Source organism: Pyxicephalus adspersus, chromosome 2 (assembly GCF_032062135.1).
Source record: "Pyxicephalus adspersus chromosome 2, UCB_Pads_2.0, whole genome shotgun sequence".
Classification (NCBI taxonomy): Eukaryota; Metazoa; Chordata; class Amphibia; order Anura; family Pyxicephalidae; genus Pyxicephalus; species Pyxicephalus adspersus.
Genome location: NC_092859.1, coordinates 72,659,760 through 72,681,338, shown reverse-complemented (window position 1 = coordinate 72,681,338; position 21,579 = coordinate 72,659,760). Strand labels below are relative to the sequence as shown.

The following is a 21,579-nucleotide window of genomic DNA, read 5'->3' as shown; positions in this document are numbered from 1 at the left end:
ATCTTTCTAACTTCCCAGAAAACCTTGGTGCAGTCAGTGATGAGCAAGGTGAAAGATTACACCAAGATATGAAGGTCATGGAAGGACGGTATCAGGGTAGATGGATTTACATATGATGGCTGACTATTGTTGGAGCATCTGCCAGTATTGTCCTAACACTGATCACTTCAAGGAAAGCTATAAGCGTAAATTTTACCTTAACCACTTGCCCTTTATTTTCCAATGTTTTACTGTAAAAAAAAATGTCATAGAGTAACAATAAATGCTTTGTATGAACAAAAGAAATTTAAATAAACAGTCAGATTATTATTTCATTATTTTTATATTGTATGTTAAATTTGTATGTTTTTTGACAAAAATGGAGTGTACGCTGTATCGTAAAAACTGGATGTGATAGCAACCAACTGGAGTAATTTCTGGATTCACCGCCCAAAAATTTGTAAAAAACAAGTGTAAGGTCTAACTCAACAAAAAATGCGTTCCCCAGAGTTTTGAAAAGTTAGCAGTCACAACCCCATTTGCCCCAGATCTGTGCTCATAACAGTTAGAGTTGGATTATTTTCAAGTATATACAGCAGATCATCTGTATGGAAGGCCTTGTTTTGTACGTGATAATTAGCACAGGTGTCCTTTGCCCACAATGCGCCTTTCAGTCGTCTCTTGAGGAAATGTGCAGCTGCATGAACACGCATGACACTACAAAGTTTTCTAAATCTCCACAGTCTAGGCTCTGGTTGATGGATCATCAGCATGTTTACCTGCAACTCTACCCAATGATATTCTACCTGATTGGCTGTAACAACAAGGAGACAACAAAGAAAAACAGCCCCTACTGGTAGCAGAAAGCAGTGCAGTTTTAACCCACTGTGTAATTCGAGCCCCAACCAGAACCCAAAGATGGTATTAACAATACAGTGTGTGCCCCACACAGACCACAAAATATCTGGCAGAATATCTATGTCCTTCATTCTCGTGGAACTGTCCCAAAATTCTATATTTTGTTATTTTAACTTGACTTGTGAACTGCATTGCAGTTAGGAGTTAACACAACAGAAAATAGGTGTAATTTCATTTTATTCTATTTTAAAGCCTATTTTATTTTTAAATTGACCTACATAGCTCTAAACAGCAATCAGGCACAAGGTATTTAAACATTATAGAAGTTTACATGCAAAGCACAATCTTACTTTAGTACCTGTCTGGTTTTACTTTTTTTTCTATGTATTTTTTATCTATGTATCAGTAGCTCCATCATGTGGTCATTTTGTTTAAAGCAACAATAATATTAGGCCTACAGATATTTTAGGTAAATTCTTTCTCTATGGGGCGGAAGCTACTTGTAGTGTCTTTTCTGAGGCAGCGGTTAATTGGCATGAGGACCACACCGCTAGTCTGACCATAAAGTCCTATTGTCACTTATTGGATTTTTTTCTTCCATCACTACATTTTTATTTTTTGATTGGTAAAGAAATAGTGGGAAGGGGGGTTAGCAACTCCAAAAAGAAATAAACATGTGTTTTTAGGCTCTATCAGCTATAAATCTAACCTAACCTAAATGTTTGCCTACTCATAAATCTTCCCAATTTCAGAGAAATTTCTACTCCTTATCCCGGGAAAAAACGCCAATTTTGGTGGTGTGTACAGAATTCAATATTTATATGAAACAATTTTTAAATAATTTTTATGTTTTATGTCTAATAAAGCTATAATTCATATAAAACAAATCTTTTTAGTGTAAATAATCAGATAATTCCTTTTTATTTAGAAGGGCACTAGATCAAACCTTGGAAGATACTTAGATGTATTAGTCTGCTGCTTGGTGCAAAAAATGTTAATATCTTTTTACTCTGAAACATTTCCAATCTGAGAGGCATCAATTCTTCTCCAGAGGTCAAGTACATCCTTGTTGCAAAGATACTTCTGATCATGAGAATTCAGAAAAAAAGTTAAGAGATTGCTACAATCCAAAAATGTGTACAAACTAAAAAAGGATGTGTAGGAATAAAAAAAGTACTCTCTGATTTATGCATATTAAGATGGCCCGAGAAAAAAAAATAGGTGAAGGGCTACATGATAGGGGGAAGAGGGAAAGTCAGAAGATGAAGGGTTAAGGACAGGGATTGGTGGATCAATATAGGCTGATGGGTGGAGCAAGTGATTAGGAGGGGTCGAGGGGCAGTGATATAAAGAGAACAGAGGTGGGAGAGCAGAGATCAGTATTCCTTGGAGAGAAAGAGGGCAAAGTTGACCACCCTCCCTCCCTTTCTGTTAAAAGATTTATTTGTGATTGATTGTGATTGTAATGGCAGCAGGGTGGTTTTTTATGGGTCTATGATAGTGGGGTTGGATGCATTCAATGTTGTGGGGAACCCATCAGGGTTTGGTGTTCCGGTAGTGTTGGGCCTCATGGGACACTGGGTTGCAGTGAGGCCCTATGGGATCAGTAGGATACCAGCGTGTTGTCCCTGAGCTGGTGTAGTAGCAGTTAGGGGCCCCTTGTGGTGGGCAGGAATATCAAAGTAACAGATAGGGACGCAGTGGTGCTGTCATGGACCTTCAAAACCTGTTTTAGTAAACTGTGAATGTATTTGTTTTGTTTGATATTGATTTTGTGTTAAAGGAAAAAAAGTTTAAATAAGGTTTTTATTTGTTAATAAAAGGCTGCTATGGCCAGTTGTACCCAAGAAGACAGGTTTCCGCGTGGTTATTCAAAGTGTTTGAAGGGGTACTGGGACGGTCTGGTGGGGGCTGGTCGGCAGAGGTAAGAATGACAATAGCCCCCTTTACACTTGTAATGGATATCTATCTGTTACCAACAACTAAGTTTAGGTGAAATGATAAAGTAGTCCCTGGATTCCTCATCAGTCTCTTTTGTCTTTTTATCTTACACTCTATTTCTGATGGATTTCCCATTCCATCCTCACTCAATCCTCCATCCTCACAAAGTAATGCAAATACCACAATTGTCTTTGAGAAGATGGTGCATGTTATTCTTGCAAGAAAGAGGTTAACTGCTATGGGCTTCAAACTGTCTCCCCGTAAGCCATTCGCTAAAGCAACTGTTATACACCTATACAGAACGCTCCTAGCAATGCATAAATATGAGTCGAGAGTGGCGTTATGCTATGAAATGTGAAAGTGTGCACTGAGCTATTGGCCTTGAGCTACTTTTTGCCATTGGCAATGATAAAGCATTGCACTTTTACAGCTGTGGGTGACCTAGAGCTGCCTTCAATTTAAAGAAGCATTGCAGTATCACATTCTATAGTTTAAAAAATATATAATCAAAAAGGTGATGTTGTAGAAACAACTGTTAAGCATAATTGCATAGTTATAGCAATTGTAGCTTCTGAAACCACTAAAATGTCCAGGGCTAGATACATTCTAATAAAAAGACTGTAACAAAATGACTTACTATATTTATCGGTTTACTGCTACTAATAAAAGAATGCCCCGATATTTGGTTTAGAGGTTCAGAAGCTAAAACTTCTTTTCAGTTCTATGGTCCACCTGCCCTAAGTTCTGACTAATCATGAAAGAGTGGCTCTACCTCTTTGGAGCACAGCCCAGGCTTGGCAGAGCAGCAGCTTTTACAGGTTTTTTTAACAGTCCTATTTATAATTAGGAGTCATGATGTGCCCCATTAAAATTAGCTACAATTGCTGAATTATACTTTTCCCAGTCCAAAATGGTGTAAATAGAAGTCCATATTATACACCAACAGCCACTGACTGCCAATGTCTTAGTGCTGCAAATACAGTTTGCATTGTAGGTCACCTGCCACTGATAATACTAATATAATAATTTTGCTACAGGGCACTGTGGTAATTAATTATACCCTTTATGATGTGGCTTGTATAATGCAGTTTTATCATTCACGTGGCCCTGTGGTTATCTGGATCAGAACAAAAGTAAAATAAGCCACCTAAATTTTTTTCTACAAAATCATACTTACTGAGATACGTATTTTTCCTGGCACACATGGCTCTGCCCCCTTGTTTACATACATCCATAACTAAACATTATAGTTCCATAGACTCTTATATAGTTGGTTGATGGGCAACTCAAAGTTTACCCCTATTAGCAATGTAAATTTGTTTAAAATGTAGGTGTGAATTATTTAGGCTAAGTTGCAGAGAGTTTCATAATATAAACAACAACTTACCCACAAGGTGTAATGTATCTCAAAAGCCTAGTAACATAAGTGTTTTCTCCCAATAGGCCTGAGATAATGGTCATTTATGATGACTTTAACATGAGCATTCTCTTTTGTTTTAAGTGCATCTTTTCTTCTCTAACCAAAAAAAAAATGCAAAAGTGGAGCTGGTGTGGTGAAGCAGAACATTTGTACAGCTACTCCTGGTCAAAAATTATACTTGAAAAGGCACATTTATTACCTATAAATTGTAAAGAAATAATAAAAAAAAATCATTATTTAACCTATTTATTTCTTTTGTCAGATTACTGCTAGGTTTGCAATAAAAGACTGCTTTCATCTGTGAGTCTGCTGTGTATAACTAAGAAGATAGAAAATATGCTATATTGCAATTTATTTCATCAAAACAAATCAGAGAAAGAAATCTGTGTAATAATGAAAATAGATTCTTCAACATTTTCCATTCTTGGTGATACGAATGCGAATGTTTTTCTTTCTGAAAACAGCAACAAAAGGTGAATTACACTGAGAAGTGCATGGAAGATTCTTAGTTCTCTAAGCTTCACAATGACATTGTTATTGCAGTACAGATCATAGACTTGGCAAGGTTACCCTAACATAAAGCAGGTGTTGTTTTTCTCATGAACTATGCAAACATGTTTGTATCACATGCAGAACATTTCATGAGAAGTAATCTCATACTGGCAGATAACTTAAGTTTGGTTTAAGTATTTCAAAATAAACAAGTCTTTAATTAGGTAATAAAATCATAAAACATAAAACTCATTGTACTTTATGACATCCCTTTTAAATGTTTGCATACAACATGACTTTAAAACAGCTTTTTATTGAATATGAATAAAGTAAAATTGTTGCAAGTCAAAACTCTTATTGACCTTGAACCTCTGTCATGCTATATTGCTATGTGTTTCCCTACAGGAGGCATTATTATGCTAATGTATTTATATAACATCAACATTTTATGTGCTACTTTACAGAGTCAATAATCATGACCATTGGAAGAGTTCATACTATAATTTTCATATTGCAGTGATATCTCAGGCCAAAGTGGGGGAAAATTAACTTTTATGTTTTTAGAGGAAAACCACACAAAACATATAAATTCAATGTAGTTAGTATTCTTGCTAGGATTAAAACATAGTACTGCATGGCAAGAGTGCTAGCCATTGTGTGACCCTTGTTTGCCCACACTTCCTGCCCTGCAAACAATCATACTTCACAAATGAGTGGATGAATTTAAAAAAGGATACAGACAATATTAAAAACCTGGCAGAATTTGTAACATTTCCTCACTCTTTTAAAAACTACAAATAATATACATTAGTCCTTCCTTCTGTAGACTCTTGGTACTAATAATTATAAACCTCATACAGTTTTACCCGTAACAGCTACTCTTGCATTGGCAATTAATATGTGCATCTGAAGACAGACTTAAAGCTATAAAGTTTAATATAAATGGTTCATTAATTTGTAATATCCCCAACACATTGTAACAATTTATGCTCTTCTTTCCCCCCTGTAAAAAACTAAAAAAAATGTTTTGTAGAGAGGAAGAAAAAACATAAATTGTTATATTGTCTGCTTTTATGTATTTTGACAATTGTGCTCTGTTGATCTTTTTATGTTTTACACATATGTTGTTGTACCATGAAAAAACATTTTTCAACAGTTAGGAGAATTACACTATCATTGCTTGTGTCTGTTATTGCTGGGAAAACAAGGACACCAATTACAGCTGCTGAGATAGATAAGAGTCTTGTAAAAAAAGTTAGGTTGCTTGGATATGATCATGGTTTCAGTACTTTGTGTTGTTTTAAAACAGTATGATCATAGGAAGTGTTTACATTTCCCATTAAACATACCTCAATATTTTTCCCCAGGCAAATTTGGTAGAAATACATTATTTAAGTGTAGATTAGATGTTTATTACCTTCTTAATATTTTCATCTCATGATTAAGTCTAAAATGATAAAATGTCAGTTGTGTTTTAAATTGTCTAACAGTCACTTTGTGTGATGTCACTGCATTTACTTGTTCACACGACAGATGATTCTCTCCCAATCTGAACAGTCAACAGTCTTGGGTGAGAATCTGACATGTGTACGGAGGTACACATCATTCTTGGACTTGTCCTGATGAATCCATGATTGACTGATGGTGAACAAATGCAATACAAGTAAAGGGAGAAGAGCACAGCAGGGTGTCTGCTGCTTGTTCTCCCTCCAGCCCTTACTATAGAACACAACTGCATTGTGTGTACTGTGCTTGTTCATTCATCAATTACCCTTTTGTTGCTGAAAAGATCATGAAAGATTGTAAGCTATGTTCAAACTGTGACTGAGTTTGTGGTGCAGTTATTGCTTCCTCACTCTTCTGTTTTGGGTTTTTTATATTTAAATAGAAAGTTTAGCCATTGTCGCATCTCGGCACTAGGTCCCACATTTGAATCCTACTATCTTGCACTATCTGCAAGGGGTTTGTATGTTCTCCTTGTATTTGTGAGAGTTTTCTCCTGGTACTCTGTTTTCCTCCCACATCCCAAAAAACATGCAGTTAGGTTAAATGGCTTCCCCTTGAACTGCTTATTTACTTCGTCCACACGCCAGAAAGATGCCAGATGTGGCCTGCTCTTAGGATCTAACATTTTTTTGCTGTAAACTATCTACCATCTTTCTTGGCTGAATAATATTATTTTTTTTACTTATTACTGGTTTTCTTTAAAAACAATTGTCTTTTGCATCCTTCGCTTTTCTTTACTTATCCAGAAGTGACTTTTACAACAGTATGATTCTATTACAAAGCACTGTTCTTAGTAAACAATATCTGGAAAACACTGTACTTACATCATTTCCCTACAGAGCAAGCATTCATTGTCATATGTCCAATTGTCACTGCCACACACTGGTTCATAATTTCTTGGGCATCTTATCATTGATATTTCTTCACATACTGGCTGTACAACACAAAAATTCAAAATGACTTTTCAGGTCATAGCAATAACACATGCATACAGATGTTCATGATGACAACCCACTTCATATGTTAGATAACATATACTACTATACCTACATGTAAAACTAGTCCTGACTCCCAATGCCACCGCCAAAAATTTGCACAAAGCATATAAGTACAAAAAAACTCTATTAACTATTTTTAAAATCTAAATGATAAAATATAATTATTAAAAATAAAACAAAAGATAAAAAATAAGATAAATATAACAAAAATTAAGGTTAGGTTCCACAGAGCAAATTAAGTTATACATAAGCTATGTATCTTTTAAAAAAACAGCGAAGACGCTACTTGTTTTTTACCCAGGCAATAGTGTTTTATTTACCTCTCTTCCTTCATCAGAAGTAGGCTTGGTGTTTACAGGACCTGAAAATTAAACAAAAATTGTTAAAAACACCAGTTTTTACATGTTACAAAATTCACTAGATGATTCTAGCCCGGGCATAAAATCTGACATGTGTACAGCAGTCGCCAGTCTTCGTTTATGGATCCATCCTGACAGATCATTGAAAGACCAATGGGGAATATTTGTTATACAAGTCAGGAGAGAGGAGCACAGGTTGCTGCTGCTTGCTCATGTCCCCCCTACTTCTCCATAGAAGAGAATGGGCACTGTGTGTACAGCATTTGTTTGTTCATCAGTCACTTTTTGTTGCTTGAAATATACATGAAAGATAATTTTCAGCAACAAAAATTGCATGTGTACTCAGCCTAAAAGTTTTACTGTGTACATGTCTGCTATAAATGTTACATACCTTATTTTTTTTTTATTATCATATCTACAATGTATTCGTCATGCTAATATACCATGAGATATAGATATAAATGCATTATTATTATTATTATTATTATTATTAATAAACAGGATTTATATAGCGCCAACATATTACGCAGCGCTGCATTAGACCGGAGTCCCTTAGAAAACATTTTTTAAGGGTTCCTCAATGATAAAAATGGTAATAAGACATGGTGCATAGTCTGTAATAGTGCTCAGTATACTGCAATATTATTTGGATTGCATAGTTGTGTTGAAAATTTCAGTTACGCTTTAAGTAAAATGTAATCAATTTTTATTCAATTATATCACCCTTATGTAAGATAACAAAAACTTAAAAGTAGAAATCTTGTAAAATAATTGCACTGCATATTTAATAAAATTTAACATTGTACAGATTAATACATTACATAGTGAATTACAGTAAATGTAAACTTAACTCACCGAATGACAGACAAAGAAGAAAAATTGCCAAGATGGATAGGAAAGCAAGGAACCTCATGTTTCTGTAGGTTTTCTAACTTGATGTGGTAATGCTTACTCAGTTGCGTTGATATGATAGTTTTCCAATTATTCCTTTTAAGGTTTAGGTCTTCAATTTATAGCTCTCACACTGTACACAGTATCTCTGTTCAAGTAAATTATTAACAGAAAGAAAACAACTACGTAATCGATATTACAGGAAAAGCATGCTGGCATGTGAATGATTATCTGATTTAAATAAAAACAAATATTTGATAGAAACAACGATTTCATACATCATCAGACATCCTTATTGTCCACCAAACTGTCAGCCTTTGAGCCTTTTAAATACTATGAATACTATGAGGTGGAGAAATTCAAGCTACTATTTTAGAAAGAACTCAACCTATTTAGGAAAGAACATCTGTCCTTTGCTATACATAATAATTTGGTACGCCAATCTTTGATGTAAGCATAAAACCCAGATGAACTTTTAGACCACCTCCCTGGCGGTCTAATTATGTCATTATTTTTATGCCAAAAAGCGGTACATTGTTTTGCATGAAAATTTGTTGTTTATTATTGTAGGCCTGCATTTCCTAGGAATACATCCCGGGTATGATAAAGTTTGAAACACAAATCATTAATTATAATATAATAAATAATTATAAATATTATTTTTAAAAAAAAAAACAATTAAATAATAAAATAGCAATAAATTTAATTAAAAAATGAAATCAAACCATGATCACTAAAAGTTGTCCAAACAAGGGTGCAATATAATTAATAAATTTAATTTACATGCCTAGTAGACATCCCAGGTATGGTAAATTTTAAAACATGGGACTGCACAAAGTCCAACGTTACAACCAGGACAGTAGAACCTGTTTTCCTTGCGGATTTTCCTTCCACTGTCATCACTCTTTGAGCAGCAAACAACGCACCTCCTTGTAGGTGCTGCCTTTTTTTCGGTTGGTGGGATGTACTCCGTGAAGTGATGACCAGTCAGGCGTTCCGGGTTGACAACGTCAACAGCACGATGTCCAGGTCTATTCACGGCCATTGATGGTGTTTAGTGGTTCATGGCAATAGATTTGAAAACTTTCCAAATGAAGTCAGAATAATTCACAGGCCTGTCACTCTTTTGCTTGTAGAGAATGTAGGCATTCCACAAGCACTGCTCAACAAGATGCCTGAAAACTTTTTGTAGTACTTCTTTTGCTGTTTCCTCATCGCTGGGTAGAATGTCATCAGCTCATCAGTCGACACCTTCCATGGTGTTATTGTTGTCTAAATCTATTTGTGGCTTCATGACTTCTTTCCCACCTTTTGTGTGTACCATAACAATGGAGACAAGGACTGTACTTATTAGGCACACATCTTTCTTGTCTTCCGGTTAGACCTAATGGTTCCATACGCACCTGTTCTGTGTTGCAGAAGAAATTCATAAAGTTCAGGAGAAGTATAAAAGTTGTTGGTTTTGACTCAATAGCCCCGATCCAGCAATGGCTCAAAGGGTAAGAGAACAGAAGATGTTGCCATAGTTGCTGTATTTATTTTTATGTACTTTTGCATTTATTATTTATTATATTTCGCTGTGATCAATAATTTCTAAAGCAGATTACAATGTAATCTGCTTTTAAATTTCCTGCCCTGCCACGCCTTCCCAGCGTACCGGCGCTTCACATCAAGGATGCAATGCAAAAGCCGGCCGGGGATCTCTGAGGACGCCGCCGGATCGAGAGGAGCAGGTAGGGGTTACAGCTTTTGGCATGTAAAATTCACCCCGAGCCACACTTGGGAATACTGCCAGGGGGGTTAAATCAAATAAATATGTTCCAGGTTATCACTTACTGGACAATGACCCTCCCTTATATGTTAACCAACCTAAAGACCCCTAAACTGTCTCCCACCTCATTGCCTTGTTAAATCATACTAATTTGATACTCTTTTTATATGTATACTGAACCTTTGTCTTTGTTATACCGTATATACCCGAATATAAGCCGACTTCTGCAGCACCCAAAATGTGCTGAAAAAGTCACCCTCGGCTTATACGCAAGTCAGGCTCCCCGGCATGGTGACCAAGTGCTGTGACAGAATTGAATTACCCTGTCGGGAAGCCTTACTGTAAGAGGGGGTGGCCCTTCTTTTGCTCTACTTAAGGAGGATAGGTACCTCGGCTAATGTGGACCGACCTATACACGGGTATATACAATAGTTAAAGTTAAAAAATGTTTTTTTTTTAATAGTTTTTTTTTGTCCTCTGAAAAAAATATGTTCCAGGTGCACAAAACAAAGGTGTATTACAGTTGTTTTTTTTTCTCTTTTGCCGCCATGCTGTAGGAATTAAATAGGAAGATTAAAAGGCTGTTACAATTTGTAGTAAAGTACAACTGGGAATCAACACTGTCCTAAGTAATTTTAGAAAAAAAAATGCTGATGTCTCTTGTTATGCCTTATTCATTTTGCAAAAGTGAAATGGTTATATTTCTAAAGCTTTGCTATTAGTCCATCTTGAGATGAGTTCTGTTGATATATTTATTATTTAGAGGAGGTCACTTTTATCAATAGGTGATGAGAATCAGGGGTGAACATAGGACTGCACACCCCATGCAGCAGCATTAGGGTTCTTTGGGGTCATCATACTCATATTGCCATTATGCTTTTGCTTCCTTCCCCTGTGTTTTAATTCCCCCAACTTTTCCAGGAGAACTATAATCTTAAAAAAAAAATCTGGTCAGGCACGTTGACTATTGTAAAAGAGATAGGTGATGCCCTTTTGCAATGAAACACACTTGCAATGAAACTACCTGATTGATTGTTATCTTCTTAGGACAAAAAAGACATGCGCAGCTCAGTGTGCAATGCCGGAATGTGCTTTGTGTTCCAACATTTCCCAGGGCTTTCCGGACTGAATGGTTGCGGGACCCACATGCATGAGAGGTACATCATACTTGCCTGGCCAATCAAGATGGCTGAAGAATATAACTAGGGAGAGGGAAAGAAAGAAGATGGTGTTGCCATGATGAAATGTAGACAGGTAAGTCCATTGTTTCTAATTCTTAGAGACTTTTTATTCACTGGCATGGTACCAATGGATTGGCATAGGGCCAGTGTGGTTCCTATCTTTAAAAAGGGAGCAAAGTCATTACCAAGTAACTAAAAACCAGTAACTTTAATCTCCATAGTAGGAAAAGTCCTAGAGAGCTTAATAAAGAACCTCATAGAGCAGTTTCTGCTACAAAATAATATAAATAATAGTCAGCATGGATTTAAGAAAGACTTTCAGAGACTGCAAACAGCTATTTTTTGGAATATTGTATGGTTTTATGCCCCAATATATGTTTTAAAAATGTGGATATGCATATAAGATGTTTATGATAAATTAACATTTTTAATACTAATTGGTTAATAAATTACTTGCTTTTATTATTACAATTGAGTTTTTTTTGGTACCTCTAAAATCCCCTCTACCCATTTATCCAATTTGGGTTCTTCACTCAAATAGGTAAATTAAACTTTCTGCTTCTTTGCTAGCCAAGATGTTTTTCATAGGGTCGCCATTATGGAGTCCTGTGCTGCAATTGGTTTTGAGCTGCTGTTAATTATTGTAAAGAAGAAATACACTTTTAGGGCACTTATTTTAGGTTATCCTCACACTATTGATTTTTGTTAATGTGAGATAAAATCCATGTGCAGTCTTCAGAACATTGTGGTTGGGTCAGTTCACAAATAATTTGGCCCTGATTTATTATTGTTCTCCAAGTCTGGAGAGAATACACTTTCACACTTTTCCAGCAAACCAGGAATAGATCTGGTTCAAAATTGAAAACACTTACTAACAAATGTTTTCAATTTCGAAACACTCCAGGTTTTCTGTATAACCTAGCTTCTCTAGTGAAAGTGTATTCTCAACAGCCTTTATCTGGAGACATGTTTGAAAAAATTTGTACATGATTTTAGTAAAGAATTTTTTAATCTTACCAGTGTTTATTTTTTTCTATCTTGCTACACCCTACTTTGTTTCAGCACACAGCCTGTTTGACCTGCCGGTCAGCACTCTGCCAGTATGTCAGTCAAAATCACAATTCATTGTTACTCAGGAAAACCCCTCTTGCCTGAGCAATGGTTTGACTTTATTCAACAGGACCTTGACCTTGTGTCTTTCCAAGCTCCAATATCCTCAAGACTTCCTGAGTGCCTCAAAAATTCTAGCTTTCTGAGAATTCCTTCTTGTTTTTCGAAGGATTGCTGTGTATCCTGAGTGTCCCTACCACAGTTCCAATGTCCCAGTAACTTTTTGTGTACCCCATGAATTCGAGATCTTTTGTGTGACCCCAGAATTTTCTTGTGACCCCTGAAGTCCTAACTTCCTGACTCAGTATGTATGTCCATAGAATCCAACCCATTTATATCACCCCTGTGTTTCAACATTAACTCCATGTTCCACTACCCTTGCTTTGCCACTGTGTATGTTGTTGAAGGCCACAACCTAGGACCAAAGTTCATCACTCCTCGCAGGGTACTCTTGTGAACACGGGTGCCTCATTAGACTCACATGGTAACAAAGAAGGTTCACTACTGTGCTTGCTTAAAACAGTTTTTCTTGGTTATATATGCAGTAAATGGTTACACATGGTAGACATGCCAATACTGGGGGGGGGGGGGGCAATACAAGGGGGGTGGTCTTTACTTTTTCCCATAATGTGCATATCAATAAAATTGGCTTGTTAATTCAATATCTGATTGTCATCAGGGGTGTAGTCGTAAAAAAGAAGAGGGGGCATGGTAATAGTAAAGGCTATCCATGGTGAGCATGCAGGGAGATCCTATACGGGGGTCCAAAGAAAAAAGTAAGGGTACAGTGTGCCCTCCCCACTACACCCCGAATTGTTATTGATATCCGCCTGATAACAGTGATTTAACCAAACAATGTATAATTAGTATGTTAGTAATTTTATTATGTATTATTTTTTTATAAAAGAAGTGGAGAAAAGAAAATGTTTCTCCACTTATTTGTTCTCTACAGGTTCTGGCTAAAAGTACCTTATTACTACAAGCTCCATTAACCACTATTTTTTCAATACAATGAATTATAATATATGCATGCTATTATAACTTTAATGACCAGTGAGAAATCATTTTGGATACATTAAGTATGGCACATTAACACAGTGTCCTTTGATTATTACCTTGGGTCATATCCTTAAATTATTCCCATTATTTGCCCTGCCCACAATCTATTGCAACTATTCCTACTTTCAGCTTTTTAGATCTCTTCTAAATTTGCTGCTCTCTCAATAACAACATTGACTTTAGCCTGCAGGTAAGTGTAGGGGCTTAAAATCATAAATATCTGCATTGCGTAACATCAGCCTCAAAAATGTCACTGATCTAAAACGTTGGTAGGAACAATTTACCAGGGAAAGATTATCTGGGAAAAGGGGTGAGAGGCAAGCCTGTTCAGCACAGAATGTCAGTTGGCTGTCTGCCACTGTTTATAATATATGATCATATACTGCACTTTAGACCAGTGGTTGCCAACCTTTTTGGACCTACAGACCACTAAATGCATGAACTCCGGACCGCGCATACGCAGAGAGCTGTGTGTCACTCAAAGGGGAAGGATCTCTGAGGTAGGTCTGAGCCAGTGTCCAGAGACACAACCAACCCACTGCCCTGCACCTACAATCCATACAGGAGATGTGGTCTATGGCTCTGGCCGGTGTGCTCCCCAACAGGGTCCTTCTCCTGACCTCGCTGGGGGGGGGGGGGGGGGGCACACCGGTCAGAACCGCAGACCACCATATTTTCTTGCAGAGCGCTGCTTTAGACCAATCTATATAAATCCTCTTATCAGGAGATCGGAAAAAGTATAGTGTTTGTGTCACTACAGTACTGGTATTGCATCTCTTCCTCTATTGACCACCGGCTGGACTTTGACTAGGCAGTAAGATAAGCCCTGCCTACCTTAATTACTGTTAGTAGAACTAGACTTTTATTGCAATAATAATTCTGGTATGTCTGTTATATGTGTCCATATCAGCCATAAATCTACCTGGCAGTGATAATGCTAACAAACTCCTAGCCACTTATACTCATCTAGCTCTCCCACTGATGCCAACCACCTGGATTTTGATAAACCCATCATTTATAGCATATGGTATGCTGACATTCCTGCTTACTGTAAATACCTTGAAATTTAAACTAGACTTTATTGCAAAAACAATTCCAGTATCTTATGCCCCTTATGCTGCAAGATAGATATTCAGCAACCTCAACCAAAAGTCTTTTTTTTTTTTTAGGCCTAGTTTTTCATTTTTCTGACAAAGACATTTTTTCCTCTGCCAGGAATTTTTCCTAATTTTTGTGTCAGTCAGAGTTAGTCGGTACCACAGGTAGTTGACAACAGGGACACCATGTAAATATCAGAGGGAAAAAGACAGCATAGCATCAAGTTCTACAAATCTACTCAATCTTCATACCGATAGGAATTTGAATCTGCTAGAATCAAACTGTGTGTGCTGTGATTGTAAGGCAAGGTACACCTTATGGTGCCTGCTGTGGTGTATGTTACTTTGACATTAGTGTACAAAGAACATTACCTCCCACCTATGTGCCAACTAATTGTGTTTATTAAGGATTCAGTACCAGTGACTACATATATATATTTTTTCTTTGCTATATGTTAAAATATATTAAAAATAGAAAATGATGAGATTGAAGTACTACCTGATGTTTTTCTCGAACAAAAAAAGTGGAAAGGAAATTTTGCCAAGTGTGCACAGATAGGGAAAAATAACATCACATGGACTGTACTGTTGCATTTGTTGGCAATAAAAAAAAAAAAAAAAAAAAAAATTGGCTTTAGGTTTACTTTACCTAGACACCAAGATAAAGAGTTCTCATAAATGCTACATAGACGGCAGCTGCTATAGTTTCCTACTAATGTTCCTAACCTTGGAACATGTTAGTTGTATTACAAAAAATATAATATTGAGCAAGCTAGTAGAACCATGAGCTCATAGTTTCTTGTGAAACAGGTGTTTCCAAGGTACAAGTTACTCATTCTTCACATGACAGTAAGAACTAAATTAGAATTGCTTACTTTGTGTGTTTAGAAGTAAATGTTTTTATCATACTCTGATACAATTGTGTTTTTTCAATTTGATATTTGTTAGCAAATGTTTTCAATCCTACACCAGATCTATTCCAGGTTTGCTAAATCACCCAGCTTCACTGATGAAATAGTATCTTCTTCAGTCTAGGAGAGCTTTAATAAATCAGGCCCGATGTTTATTTATTACATAATGCATTGTTTAATAATTTTGATGGTATATCAGAACCAAAATAACATAAAGATACAACATTAGTAAATAATTTAAACTACCCTTCATTCAAAGTAAATGTAACAATAGTTTTTATGCAAAATGTTTTTAAAATTTTAGATTATACAGAAATAATTAGTTTTATATTGTCTTCCCCTGGTCATCCAGTATCACCCAATTAGCCCTAAATATATAAATTAAATGACAATTTCATATAAAATGAAAAAAAGACAGAATTACCATATTGTCCCTATTTTGTCTGAACCTGAAAAGGGTGTTGCCAGTGCTACAGAGGTACCTGATAATAATATACTGAGTTGAGAAGCCTGAAATACACTGTATTCACGAGCAATCACACAGGACAAAGAACAACTTTTATGACACCAGATGGGCTGTACCAGTGCACAGTCCTTTCCTCTGGCTTTCATTGGGCCCCAACCCATTTACAAAGACATCATTTTAAACTCTACAATTCTTATGCATATTCTTACCTAGTTATGGTATTCTCATTCTTGGCTGTATTTCCAACAACATAAAGTCTAGCATTTGTAGGGTCAGGTGTTACAGCCAATCCAAAGAAAAAAACAATAGACCCGGAAGATGCCTGGTATTTTGGCTACAGCTATAGGTGTAGATTCATAAAGCCCCTAATTTACAATAATAATGTAATTAAAAGTTGACCTCAATCAATATTGAAAACAAGTTAGAGCAAATATAGGAATTTTTTTGGTAATATTTAAGGTTTCTGCTTGTCTTTATATTATAGTAGCTCTGTAATGCCCTGGCCCAGCAACAGTTCTCACCAGACACCAGTCCCCCGATCGATCGCCACACTCCTCATCTATAGGACCAGGAGTGGCTATAAATGTCCCAGCAGCCAAAGACTGTGCAGGATAGAGCCAGGAACTAATCTGCCTTTAAATTCCCCTTCAACTGTGCACAGCTTCACAGTGGGTGCTGTGGATGCTGATAAAATACATTACGGGCTGTACAGCTAAAGGGAAGCAGGGGCTACTGCTAGTTCTCCTAGATGCTGCAAATTACATCGCTGGACAGAATAAACAGTGTTTGCTACTGCGATGACACACAGCATGGGAATGCTGGACAGATAAGCAGCTCCTAACAAGCTTGAAATAAAGATGTCATCAAAAGGAGCAAGGACAAGGTTAAATGGCGAGTCAGAGAGCTTTGAAAGAGCTAAAGACCATATTATGTATGGTATCAGTAGCAGTTATCCACAATTTTAATCAAAAGATTTCTTATGCAGGTAATGCTTCTGATGTTGGCCTGATAGCAGTCCTATCTCAGGAAACTAGTTGGGAAAGGCATCACATAGCATACCTAAGCCAAAACTATCTAGTTTTTATAGTGATCTTTATCTTTAATAGTGAAAAGGGAGTTTATGTCCAGAGCATGCACTGGAGTCATTGAGGTATCACTTTGTTCATACAGTTTGATTGATTACAGAGTACAGTGGATGACTCAAACCAAAGGAATAATGCAAGGGTCACAGGATGGTTTCAGTCTACATTTTGTGTAGAATATAGCCCAGTGGTGCATTTAGATATTGAACTGTTATGCACTGTATTCTGGAAAAATAGTGTTCATCTAGGTCTGAGCAGAGGGAAACAAGTGTGAGGCACTGGCTGAGTGGCTTCTAAACCCCCTAAAGTGTCAAAAAACTGCTCTGCCCCCCCCCCGCGTTTCTATCGCTGCAGCAAGGATACAAAGGCTCATGGAAGATTGACATCATCATGAGAGCAGAAAAAAAGCACTAAACTTGTTGAACAATCAGAGCAATGGGAGTGGTTTAGAATCACTTGCTTTTTGTGAGATACTTCTCTCTCCTGCACCACCCCTGTCTGTCAGATATTGGGGGGGTCATCTTAATAGAAAGTTTTTTATTGGGGTCACTGTGCACCAGTGAAGGGTGTGACAAGGTGGATTAGGGTGACAATGCAGATGAGGTTGACAACACAAATTTGGGTGAAAACACAGATTAGGGTGACAACACGGAGTAAGGTGACAATGCAGATTAGGGTGACAACAGAGATTATGGGGACAACAGAGACTAGGGTGACAACTAGTGTTGGTCGAATAGCTCACTATTCGAATCGATCACGATTCGGACGAATAAACTGTAATTATTCGGGTGATCGAACGTCGAATTCGAACTCCAATAAAGTCAATAGGGGAAAAAGTTTGGGATGTTTTTGCGGGATTTTGTAGAGCTTATACAGTTTATAAATACATTTAAAAAGACATGTCAAGACTCCCCCAGCTCTGCACAACACTGTACAAGTAAAAAAAAAAATTAGGAAGTCTTTTTTCTGTTGCTGGCAAGGCCATTTTATGGGGGGGTCAAGGAAACATGCCAGATGCTTCAAGGAAACATGCTACACAGCTCTGTTATAAGTTACAACTGACAGGTGGCAGCAGCCAGAGGAGGAGGCAGTGGGCCCTGAGACGGAGCGGGGACCGCATTGGTAACTGGCATCTAGAGCTGGGTGTAGTGCATCATCAATGCCACCTAGATAGCTGTAATTCCATATTTAAGAATGAAGTACAGACAGGTGGAAACAGCAGGAGGAGGAAGCGGTGGGCCCTGAGATGGATCGTGGACAGCACTGGTAACTGGCATCCAGAGCTGATTACTGGGCAGGTGGCTTAAGTTACAGCATAAGGAGGAGGCAGTGGGCCCTGAGAAGGAGCAAGGATGGCATTAGAGGTTGAGGCCATCACCTATATGGATAGTGTAGAAGCTGTAGCTATTGGAGACATGAATGGATGAACAAGATTCATAATTAATACATACATTTTTCTGTTTATTTTGATAGATTGCAGTAGTTATCATAATTTATGCTAACTCCTGCAATCTATCAAAATAAACAGAATATTTCTGTAAAAAAATACAGATATTTCATTCTGATTCCACTTGCTATCTATCAAAAAAGCCATAAAAAATTCTGTATTTCTGTAAAACATATACAGATATTTCATTCTGATACCATTTGCAATCTTTCAAAATAAACAGAAAAAATTCTGTACTTCTGTAAAAAATACAGATATTTTATTATGATAACACTAGCAATCTATCAAAATAAACAGAAAAAATTCTTTATTTCTGTAAAAAAGTACAGATATTTAATTATGATACCACTTGCAATCTATCAAAAATGCCAGAAAAACTTTTGTATTTCTGTAAAAAAATACAGATATTTATTTTTTGATCCACTTGCTATCTATCCAAAAGGACATAAAAATGTATGTATTTCTCTACTAAAATTAAATTACAAAGATTTAATTATGAATCACACAGCTCCATTACAAGTGATATAGGCCTCAAAGTAGATAGAGGCAGAGGGCCCTGAAGGAGATGCTGGGTAAAACAAATTAGCCAGTAACACAGCTCTATTGCAAGTTATAGACCTCAGACACAGAGTACCGGTAGAGGGCCACTAGGGGGAGGAGTAGAAGGAGATGCCAAAGGCTGTGAACGTGGGCTTTCCACATCAAGGTGTCAGCAGGCCATGCAGCAGTTGACCACTAATCAGTACACTCTGCAGAGGGGGTGTTGAAGTCATTGCTGATCCAAGCTTTATTCATTTTAATAAAAGTGATTCGGTCCACATTTTCTGCAGAGAGCCGAATCCGCTTGTCTCTCACTACGCCCCCAGCTGCACTGAACGCTCTTTCAGATAACACACTTGCGGCTGGGCAGGCAAGGATCTGAATGGCATGTTCTGCCAGCTTCGGCCACTGCTCAAGCTTGGATACCCAGTAGCCCAGTGGGTCCTGGCTTTGAAGTTGCAGATGTCCCATGCAGAGCTCAGGTATTCCTGCACCATGACTAAGTACCCCTGCTGAGTGTCATTGGCAATTGCTGCACAACTGGCAGCTTGCTTCCGCTGAAAAAAAGCCTGCATAGTTTGGCTTAGACGACCTCTACCGCTGCTGCCACCCATGCCGCTTAAAGCAGTTGTTTGGCCCTCCTCATCCTCTTCCACCTCCTCCTCCTGGATTTGTGGTGTACTATGCGTAGTACGCACGCATGTCTGAGATGATGTTTGAAATTTCATCTCTTGATGCAGCGTCCGCTCTGTGTCGTGTCTGAGATCCACCATCATCTGTTCCAGCAGGCCTATGATGGGGATGGTGTCACTGACACAGGTCCTCAATTTGCAGCCACTCCGCAGGGCTGAAGAAAGGTAGTGCAGTTATATGTCTGAAACGAACAGACTCTGCCACGTAATCCACCAGCACTTTCTGTTGTTCAGCAAACCGCTGCAGCATGTAAAAGGTGGAATTCCAACATGTGGCCATATCACAAATTAACCGGTGCACTGGCAGGTTGAGATTTCGCTGTAAATCCACCAATCTGGCACTGGCTGTGTATGACCGGCGGAAATGCGCTGACAACCTTCTGGCCTTCATAACAGTGGCTGGAGGCCTGGGTAATTCCAAAGGAAGCACTGTACTATCGGGTTCATGACGTGGGCCAGGCAAGGTACGTGTGTGAGTTTCCTACAATGCAGGGCTGGCAGCAGATTGGCCCCGTTGTCAAAACGACCTTGCCTGGCTAAAGTCTGTTGGTTGTTAGCCATATGTCCTCCTGCTCCCGCAAGGCACTTAGAATGGCTGCGTCCGTGTGGCTGAGGGGACCCAGGCTTCGTAACCTCAGAACTGTGTGGCAACGTCTGACTCGTGCACTGAAATAGCAAACTGCAGGTTGTTGCTGGCGGTGAACAGATGCTGCCAAATAGGAAGTGCTTGGTCTCCACGGCAAAGTGTCCCTGGAGGAAGTTTGAGGCACAAAAGTCAAAGGAGGAGGTGGAAGTGGAGGTTAAGGAGGAAATTGCATGGCGATGTGCTCTGGGCAGAGGTAGGTACGCAGGCCTTGATGCAGCTGCATCTTCCCCTGCTGCCACCAGAGTTACCCAGTGAGCTGTATAGGAAATATATCTTCCCACTCCATGCTTGCTCGACCAACTGTCGGTTGTCAGGTGCACCTTGCCAGAAACTATGTGCTGCAGAGGTCAGCAAAGAAAAAAAAATCAGGAGTTCCAAGAGGAGGAGGAGGAGGAGGAAGATGAATATGACGATGAGGGAGACCATGTTGGGGCTGCTGGACAGGACCCGTCCAACCTGCATTTTTGCTGTCACACCCCAGGCATTGTGCAGGCGATGGAACAACAGGAACTGCTGCAGCTTGAAGAGGAGGAGGTGGGTGATGAGGAGGAAGATGTTTCAGCACCTAGGAAACCCCTCCTTCATATCTGTATCCACATGTTGCAATGCCTACGGAGGGACCCCTGCATTTGCAGCATCAAAAACCAGGATGATTACTGGCTGGCCACCCTTGTAGATCACCGCTACAAAGACAAAATGTCACAGTTTCTACCCAACCCGGCACAAGAGAAAGAAAAGGTGACCTGCCTGAGCAGACTATTATGTGACTGGCTGTGTGAGGAGTTCTGCGCACAACATTCCACACAGGGAGCTCAGGGGGACACGGCCTCCACTGTATCCACCTGTAGCAGCAGCAGCAGCAGTAGTGGCAGCAGGCCACACACATCAAATGTCTAGGCCAAGGCATGGGGGATTTTCTGGATGCCTGGCAAAACCTGATGCGGCCAACTCAAACAAGTAATGTCCGGGTGCATAACCATCGAGAATGGATGGTGCGCGATTTCTGGCTGGTGGTTGTGATGTTGATGACAGCAGTTCTTAGTAGGATGCCTGTCCTGACAGTAGAGACACCATTAATTTTTGGGTCAACAGGCTTGAAATCTGCCCGCAGTTGGCACAGTATGCCATCAAGC

At 38.4% G+C, this 21,579-nt stretch overlaps 1 protein-coding gene across 1 annotated transcript; it reads right to left on the bottom strand.

Moving 5' to 3' along the window:
• Positions 1-4,428: 4,428 nt before the first annotated feature.
• On the bottom strand, positions 4,429-8,566 carry LOC140323693 (serine protease inhibitor Kazal-type 1-like). The gene is made up of 4 exons (XM_072400985.1): positions 8,409-8,566; positions 7,515-7,555; positions 7,021-7,130; positions 4,429-4,652 (listed from the first exon to the last, which is right to left on the bottom strand). The coding sequence occupies exons 1-4, from the start codon at positions 8,464-8,466 to the stop codon at positions 4,607-4,609; spliced, it is 255 nt and encodes an 84-aa protein (XP_072257086.1). The 5' UTR covers positions 8,467-8,566; the 3' UTR covers positions 4,429-4,606.
• Between the last annotated feature and the right edge of the window lie 13,013 nt (positions 8,567-21,579).

Coding starts and splice junctions, on each gene's coding strand:
- LOC140323693 (XM_072400985.1), bottom strand. CDS start 8,466: ATGAGGTTCCTTGCTTTCCTATCCATCTTGGCAATTTTTCTTCTTTGT. Junction 7,556..8,408: donor TCTTCTTTGTCTGTCATTCG/GTGAGTTAAGTT, acceptor TTTAATTTTCAG/GTCCTGTAAACACCAAGCCT. Junction 7,131..7,514: donor CTTCTGATGAAGGAAGAGAG/GTAAATAAAACA, acceptor TGTGTTGTACAG/CCAGTATGTGAAGAAATATC.